Genomic DNA, 9,020 nt, shown 5'->3' on the forward strand with positions numbered 1-9,020 from the left:
GAGAATAAGGATATTTTCTTATGCAACCATAATACCATTATCAAATACCTAATAGGTTAACAAGAATTCAGTAAGAATTAATCAGTCCATATTCAGATATCTTCAATTATTCCAAAACATTTTTTATAGATGTTTATATCTTGAACCAGGAACCACCACTCAAGGCTCACATACTGCATTTGGTTATGTCTCTGAGATTTTGTAATTAATATTTAAACTTTCAAGAACACCACAAGGATCCCTTGTATATTTTTCCCAGATTCACCAATTAAACTACATTACTTCCTTTCCTCATCATATATTCCTCTGTGTGTAATATTATTTTATTCCTGAACTATTTTAGAGTTAACTGTAGACGTCAAGCCCTTTTGCCCCTAAATAACTTAGTTTCCTAAATATAAGAATGTTCCCTTCAACAACTATGATGCAGTGTTTAAATTCAGCAAACTTTACATTTTATAATATTATTATCTAATATATGGTCCATATTTACATTTCATCAGTTATCTCAATAACTTTATTATTTTCTATCATCCAAGATTCTAATTAGTATTGCAAGTTACATTTAATTCCCATATTTCTTTAGTCTCAAATAATCTAGAACTATTCTCTGAGCTTTTCTTTAACTTTCAAAGAAAGATTCATTTTATGAAGACTACAGGCTAGTTGTTTGCTAGAATGCCTTTTATTTTCATTTCCTACTGTTTCTTCCTGATTAAATTCAGGGTATGTTTAATAAACACTGAACTAAACTGTGAGAAATGTGCAGTGTACTTTTACTGTAGGAGCACTTTTTATTCTTCTCCTTTCTTTTCATGTAATTTTACTGTAGAAGCACTTCTTGTTCTCTCCTCTCCTCTCCTCTTCTTCTCATGAAGTCTCTCTCTGTCACCCAGGCTGGAATGCAGCAGCGTGTGACCATAGCTCACTGCAGCCTCAGTCAAACTCGTAGGCTCAAGGAGTCCTCTTGCCTTAGCCTCCCAAGTAGCTGGGACTATGGGCACTTGCCATAGCACCCAGCTAATATTTTTATTTTATTTTTATGTTTTTATTTTTTGTAAGATGAGTTCTTACCATGTTGCCCAGACTGGTCTTGAACTCCTGGTCTCCAGAGATCCTCCCACTTTTGCCTCCCAAAATGCAGAGATGCTTAGATTACAGATGTGAGCTACCACCTTGGCCCGCCATTTTTTTTTTTTTTTTTTTTTTTTTTTTTTTTAAAGACAAGGTATCTCTCTGTTGCCCAGGCTGGAATGCAGTGGCACAGTCTTGGCTCACTGTAACCTCCACCTCCTAGGCTCAAGCAATCTTCCTGCCTCAGCTTCTCAAGTAGCTGGGACTACAGGTGTGCACCACCACGCTTGGCTAATTTTTTAATTATTTTTGGAGAGATGGGTTTTACCATGTTGCCTAGGCTGATCTCAAACTCCTCGCCTCCAGTGATCTGCCCTCCTGGGCCTCCCAAAGTGTTGGGATTACAGGTGTAAGCCACCACACCCAGTGGCCCCACTTTTTGAATTTGTAAATCACATTGCTCTTTCAAGTTTAAGTCAGGACTCTGTTATCATTTCTAAACTGTGGTGAATTTACCACGATGTCAATGAAACTTAAATCCTTAGGCCACCTCATTTTATGGGCTACTTCTAAGTGCTGTACGTGATTTTTTTATTTGCAATTTTGCATTCTTCTAAAAAAGGTTCCCAAAATCGTGTAAGCTTAAGGCCCCACAAAACCTAGATCTGCTGCATCCTCTGAAACCTATTTCTCTAATATATAAGCTGATGTTTTTAAATAACATGGCTCTGAATTAAATTTTGCTTTTTTGTCTAATTGAAGTAATTATAGTAATTAGAGATGTGAAAATTATTTTAGTTAGGTTTTTTTCATGGAAAGGAATATAGGCCCATCCCGGGAATTTCAGAGAAAGCGATGTTTATATAAGGCTATGCAGAACCATTTTCCAAACTGTCCAGGACTTAGGGATAGCTATTCTCTCTCTCTCTCAGAGGATTTGTGGTCTCTCACTTATGGTCTGTTTCTTGTCAGTTTCTTGCATTCTGCTCTCTTTACACCTAAACTTCTTCATAATCTTATCTTGTATATGCATATCAGTGGTTCAACTTCTTAATTAATTAAACCAGTTAACCCTTTAATTCCCCATTCTTTGATGAGGAATGTGATTGGCTCAGCTCATATGTTCAAGTCAGGCCATTGCGGTCATATTACTGACTAGCCTAGAATGGATCATTCTTGGATGGGTGCCTATCCTTAATCCAATAGTTGTGCAGAGAGGGAGCAGAAAACAGAGTCATCTGATAAAAACTATGACTGGAAGGGTGGCAGAATCTGTGCAGAGAGTAAACTTCTTAAATGGCGCAGGTCGGCAGGCAAGCCTACTAATTCTGTTTATTAAAATAGAATGTGTAGGAGGCTGAGGTGGGAGGATGGCTTGAGGCCAGGAGTTTGAAGCTGCAGTGCACCGTGATTGTGCCTGTGAATAGCCACTGTACTCCAGTGTGGGCACCATAGTGAGACCATCTCGTAAAAAACAAAACAATGTGGAAGGTTGTCGTTATTTTGCTCTACTTTGGTTCTAGAAGGATATAGGAAATGAAAGGCAAACCAGAGTGAACACAGACGTTAGGGTAGGCTCCCAGGGATGAATCTAGGGGAAAGCAGGATTCATTTGTTTATCTTTCTTTCCTTCCTGCCTGCCTGCCCTGACTATGTCTTGGTGTTAGTTGTTCTGGGTTGATTTTTCATAGAGGTTTAAGTGTGGCCTTTCAATATGTAGTTTTTTAAAAAACAAGCTTTTGTTATTTATCTTTGTGTTTATAAGTCTGTGTATTCCTTGTAGTTTTTGTCTGTTTTCTACCGCATGTATAATTGCAGAATTTGTGGTTTTATTTGGTATTTAGCTGAAATATTCTTTTACTTCTAACACTTTCCTGAGTTTTGTCATATTGTTTCCGTTTTACTAATTCTGAATTATGCTGTTCCTTCATATCGTTTTCTTTCTTTTAGTTCATTTTTGAATTTTAGGTTATAGCTTTTTTTCTGGAGTGATTTTATTGTCAACAGGAATGCTATAGGTCTTTCTCTTTTATCTTACATAATAGGCTTGTTTGGAATTCAACTGCAGTTCTGTTGAATCTGCAGGTAACAGTCTTGATTTTTTAAGCTTCAGACTCCTTTATTATTTATACCGTTTTAATTTAAATGTGCTTTAATATTTAACCTTTTTTTTTTTTTTTTTTTCTGAGACAGAGTCTTGCTCTGTCACCCAGGCTGAAGTGCAGTGACACGATCTCAGCTCACTGCATCCTCCACCTCCTGGGTTCAAGTGATTCTTCTGCCTCAGCCTCCCAAGTAGCTGGGACTATAGGCACGTGGCACCACGCCCGGCTAATTTTTGTATTTTTAGTAGAGACGGGGTATCACCATATTGGCCAGGTTGGTCTCGAACTCCTAATCCCATGATCCTCCCGCCTTGGCCTCCCAAAGTGCTGTGATTACAGACATGAGCCACCGCGCCTGGCCAGTATTTAAGCTTTTCACATAAAATATAATTTTGATTATTTTTGTTTTTCTCAATAATGTATAGAGATTGAATCACTAATGAATATTCTCAAATTAAGAAATCCACCTTGTTTGCGTAAGTAAAAAAGATTCTCATTACCAAAAGCGTGTTCTATGAAGTACTCATAAGATAAAATAAAACAGATTTAGGCAATGATCCTTTTATTGGTATTTTATCAGCATATATAATGTTCTGTAAAGTTCTAATTTGAAGAAACTTTTTTGTTTTTTAATTGGGCATGGTGGCTTATGCCATTAGTCCCAACTGTTCAGGAGGTTGGGGTGGGAGGATCGCTTGAGCCCATGAGTTTGAGCCTACAGTGAGTTACGATGGTGCCTCTGCATTCTAGCCTGAACAACAGAGCAAGACTCTGTCTCTAAAAATAAATAAATAAATAAATAATAAATAAATAACAAAGAAACGTATTTCTTTTTCTTAGGCTAGGTTTTCCAAATTTATTAGATAGCTGAATCTCTTTGTTTTTTTCATCATAACACAAAGAGCAAGTGTTCCCAAGGAATACAGTTTGGAGATTGCCACTACAGGCAGTGATTCTTACCCATCTCCATTCTGTTGTTGTTGGTTTGTTTTTTAATTTAAACGTCTTATTGCTCTACTGCTACATGTTACTTAATGTCAAGGGTTAATTCATTTAAATATTATTTAGTTTAATGGTAGTTGAACACTTTGTAGTTGAACACTTTGCAGCATGCAGCATTGACATCATATTCTACCTTGAAGTCATGGAACTTTAGCCAAATTTTAATATGCATAATTTTTATTTAAGTATTATTTTTACATTTTGTTTTTCTGAATGTATTTAAAACATCTCCTGAATTTAAGATTTGATTTCATAAAATTACATGTTCTATAGATGACCTGTATTTTATTTCAAAATGTCTCTTCTCTAGATTCTTCTGCACAGTCAGTATCCTCGGGAGTTCGTGCACCATCACCTGCCCCATCGTCAGTACCGTTAGGGTCAGAAAAGCCCAGCAATGTGTCTCAGGACAGGAAAGTTCCAGTCCCTATTGGGACTGAACGTTCTGCACGTATCAGGCAAACTGGAACGTCAGCTCCATCTGTTATTGGGAGCAATTTGTCTACATCAGTAGGGCATAGTGGCATCTGGTCCTTTGAAGGGATTGGTGGCAATCAAGGTAGGATATTCTATCCTGCTCTCTAGAAATTAACTTTATGCAGTTAACTATAATGTAAACAGTATTTACCTTTCATAGTCTTTTTTTTTCTTTCTTTCTTTTTTTGAGATGGAGTTTCACTCTTGTTGCTCAGACTGGCATGCAATGGGGCGATCTTGGCTCACTGCAACTTCCGCCTCCCCGATTCAAGTGATTCTCCTGCCTCAGCCTTCCAAGTAGCTGGGATTACAGGCATGCGCCACCATGCCTGGCTGATTTTCTTTTTTGAGACAGAGTCTCACTCTGTAGCCCAGACTGGACTGCAGCGGCGTGATCTCGGCTCACTGCAAGCTCCACCTCCTGGGTTCACACAATTCTGCCTGAGCCTCCCGAGTATCTGGGACTACAGGCACCCACCACCATGCCCGCCTAAGTTTTTTGTATTTTTAGTAAAGATGGGGTTTCACCGTGTTAGCCAGGATGGTCATGATCTCCTGACGTCATGATCCTCTCACCTCGGCCTCCCAAAGTGCTGGGATTACAGGTGTGAGCCACTGCGCCCGGCCTGTATTTTTAGTAGAGACAGGGTTTCACCATGTTGGTCAGGCTAGTATCAAACTCCTGACTTCAAGTGACTCACCCACCTCAGCCTCCCAAAGTGCTGGCATTACAGGCATGAACCACCATGCCCAGCATCATAGTCAATTCTAAAAGATCTGTATTCCTATTTTTTTGTTGTTGTTGTGAATATTTAATCACTTAAGAGCTCTATCCCCATGTGACCTTTCTCATTACATTTATTTATTACTGCTTTCTGAAAATATCTAATGCAAGCATGTTCTTTTCTTCCTTTCATCATATTAAGGACATATTAATATTTCCTTTCAGTCCCTTTAGGTTGTACTTAGGTTTTTTTTCTTTTGTTTTGTAACACTAAGTTTTTAGATTATTTCATTAAGCTATTATGTCACTACGTACAAATCATAGAAATATTGCAGTAAATATATAAAAGTAGGTTATTAGATTGAAGTAATTTACAGTTCAATGTGGAAAATATTAGAAAAACAGAAAATATTTTATTTTGATTTTAAATATTACCTATTTTTGTTTTGCCTCTTTGTTTGCCCTCAGACAAAGTAGACTGGTGTAACCCTGGGATGGGAAATCCTATGATCCACAGACCGATGTCTGACCCAGGAGTATTTTCACAACATCAGGCAATGGAGCGAGAGAGTACAGGAATTGTAACTCCTTCTGGTACATTCCATCAGCATGTTCCTGCAGGCTACATGGACTTTCCTAAAGTTGGGGTAAAGTCCTGATTTTGTCCTAGTTATTTAAGGGAGGATTTTCTGAGAAAATATTTTGAATATAGTAGGCATATGTATAATCTAATGTTAAAATAAATTATATAATGGGTAATAATTTTTAGATTTCTTAGATAAGTTACACATTGCCAGCATGAGGTGAAGTTTAAAATACCAATTTTAAGGCTATTGATTATATTGGGAAAAATGAACAATGACTTGGATGTTAATGTGTGTGTTTTCCTTTTTTAAGGGTATGCCTTTTTCTGTGTATGGGAATGCAATGATTCCTCCAGTAGCACCTATCCCTGATGGTGCTGGAGGACCCATATTTAATGGCCCTCATGCTGCAGACCCTTCTTGGAACTCACTGATAAAGATGGTTTCCAGCTCCACGGAAAATAATGGCCCTCAAACGGTAAGGCTGATCATTGAGTGAACAAACATTTATTTTGTGCTTAAGAATGCAAAGACAAATAGGATTCAGGTAACTCATGATAGATAGCAAGAAAGTTTGGTGAATATGGGCAGTTGAGGAAATTAAAGGAAATTTAATATAGCTGCAGTCTAGCAGAGGGCTGTGGGAAATGGTACCAAAGGCAGGTTTGGGGCTAAAATTATGAAAGGCATTATATATTCTACTGGGTAGCAGGTAATAAATGAAAGATTTTAAGTTGCAAAGTGACTATCATATGATTTTATATGTTAAAGTTTACTAGTTGTGTGAAAAGACCATCTAGATGGTATTTATTAAAGGTGCTGTAAGTAACTCTGAGAATTCACATAAATGGTTGTATATTTTAGCTTAGTGCATGTTTAATATCTTTGATTTATTTTTCTTCCACAACCGTGAATCTGTAAATGCTCAGGTAATGATATTTTTTTAAAGGTTGTAAGTCAGATTCTGTTTGAGGGATAAGAGGTAGGAAAATAATAGAAAAAAGGTTTTATCATTTTTTTTCCATTAGTTCCTAGTATATTGCAAATTGAAGAGTACCTCCTTCGTTTTTAAAAGTTTTATTTTAATAAAATATATGCTAGATATATATTTTGTAAAATGCATGCTCTATATTCATAGGTGTGGACTGGACCCTGGGCACCTCACATGAACAGTGTGCATATGAACCAGCTTGGCTGATGAGGATCAGCTTGTTAGCCTGCAGATTCCTTTTCATTTGGAGGAAATCACAAGTGGCCGAAAACAAAAATTATGCTCCCAAATCATTCTACTGATGTGCTTGACTGAAGTGTGTAGGCTTTTTGCAGAAGATCTTACTAACTGACCTATTTTCTGTGAACATTTGTGACTGCCCATACCCCATCATCATCCGTTTTACCTTAGTTAGCATTTTTCTTATCATTTTTCTTTTTTTCTTTCCCTCTTCCCCTTTGGACATAACTTTCTGTTGAAGCTGTTCTTTGGCTGGTTGGTTTTAGTACTGTAAACTGCTTCTGAGCAAACACGGAAATTTAGCAAAATTATGTAAACTTGATCCTGAAGTTTTAGAATGGCAAATAAATGTACAATTGTTTACATAACAGAAAAGGCTAAGCAGAAAGTAAATTTCAATATGTCAGTATAGAGGCTCTACTTTATGTAGACTTAAATTAATGTGAGATATGTACCTTCATATTCAGAAATCTGGATGTTTCCTTCATACATTAAACTATTAATAAGCATAACTTTTCTACTTGTGTAATTTAAGTATAAAGTAAAATAATGGGCATTATCATTGGATGTTTCCCCACATTGGCTTTTAAAATACCCATCTTGCTTTCTTTTTGGTTTATTTGTAGCAAGGCACATATAGAAGAAGAAATTTCTGGCTTTTCCATGTTGTTTTATTACCTTTTCTCACTTTTAAAACTAATACACACTTATCTCGTCATTCTTTTTTCTCTCCTTACCTTTACCACTAATACCAGTAAAATTATCTTGCTGATAGTGAAAAAGTTCTGTCAAGATTTTTCACTGTAATGGCTGCTACCGAGATGGACCATCTTCATCATCACAAGTGGTTTCTTCTAATTATAAAACGTTTAAACTTTCTGAGAATTTAAAAAGCCACCACTGTTCCCAGTCAGCATATACAAGCTCTTAATATTCTGTTTATTAAACAATTCAATGTACTATTTTATATTGGATGATATTGATTCTTAACATTGGCTTTTCAGTCATCGACAGTCAACATAAAAATTTCAATTTGCAGTAATTTAGTGGAAAATATCTTATTTCTTTTTTCAATTTTAAAGGCTTCCTGCTTTTTTACACTTGTATATTATCAGTGAAAAGGATCAACAGTTAATTTGAGCCAAGTAATAAAGAAATTTTGCATTTGTCACAAAGATAATTTATGGTAGATACATAATTACACAGATTACAATATAAAGTCTCCATTTAACCTGTTTATATAAGATACAGGGCCACACTAAACTACTCAGTGGGATTTATATATTCCATCCACTTGAAACAATAAACAGTAATGTATCCAAGAAGATTATGTGTCCTACCCTGTCTCATGGAAAAATTAATTATATGGTTGAAATGTAAAAGAAAGTCAGCATAAAAATCAAGTAATGTATACATCAGTTTGTCTTTTTTTTAATTAGACATAAAATTTCACACTGGTAAAGCATAAACACTAACTAGAATTCATATAAATCACCCAGAGTTGATGATATTAATATGGTTCCTTGGTTGTCAAGTAAATCAAATGATTTCTTTAGTCTGAGTAAAGAGTAAAGCCTGAGTAAAGAGTAGAAACATGACTTCTCATATCCAGAAATTTGTAAACAGTACATTCATATCTTTTAGTTTAAGAAGTGGTCTTAAAATATATAAATTTGTTTTTCCACCTATGTTTTTTTTGTTTTTTTTGAGGTGGAGTCTCGCTCTGTCGCCCGGGCTGGAGTGCAGTGGCCGGATCTCAGCTCACTGCAAGCTCCGCCTCCCGGGTTCACGCCATTCTCCTGCCTCAGCCTCCCGAGTAACTG

The 9,020-nt window shown here is 36.4% G+C and overlaps 1 protein-coding gene across 4 annotated transcripts in view; it reads left to right on the plus strand.

Moving 5' to 3' along the window:
• Positions 1 to 7,709, plus strand: part of ANKRD17 (ankyrin repeat domain 17) — an 86,173-nt gene extending 78,464 nt beyond the window's left edge. For 2 of the 4 annotated variants that reach the window (XM_030924803.1, XM_030924804.1), the window contains 4 exons: positions 4,492 to 4,740; positions 5,851 to 6,029; positions 6,280 to 6,444; positions 7,105 to 7,567. In XM_030924803.1, the coding sequence (XP_030780663.1) occupies positions 4,492 to 4,740; positions 5,851 to 6,029; positions 6,280 to 6,444; positions 7,105 to 7,164 (653 nt within the window). In that variant the 3' untranslated portion in view covers positions 7,165 to 7,567. Of the gene's footprint in view, positions 1 to 4,491; positions 4,741 to 5,850; positions 6,030 to 6,279; positions 6,445 to 7,104 lie in introns of all 4 variants that reach the window. The other 2 variants (XM_030924798.1, XM_030924810.1) reach the window with 2 other exon arrangements.
• Positions 7,710 to 9,020: the final 1,311 nt, after the last annotated feature.

Source organism: Rhinopithecus roxellana, chromosome 2 (genome assembly GCF_007565055.1).
Source record: "Rhinopithecus roxellana isolate Shanxi Qingling chromosome 2, ASM756505v1, whole genome shotgun sequence".
NCBI lineage: Eukaryota > Metazoa > Chordata > Mammalia > Primates > Cercopithecidae > Rhinopithecus > Rhinopithecus roxellana.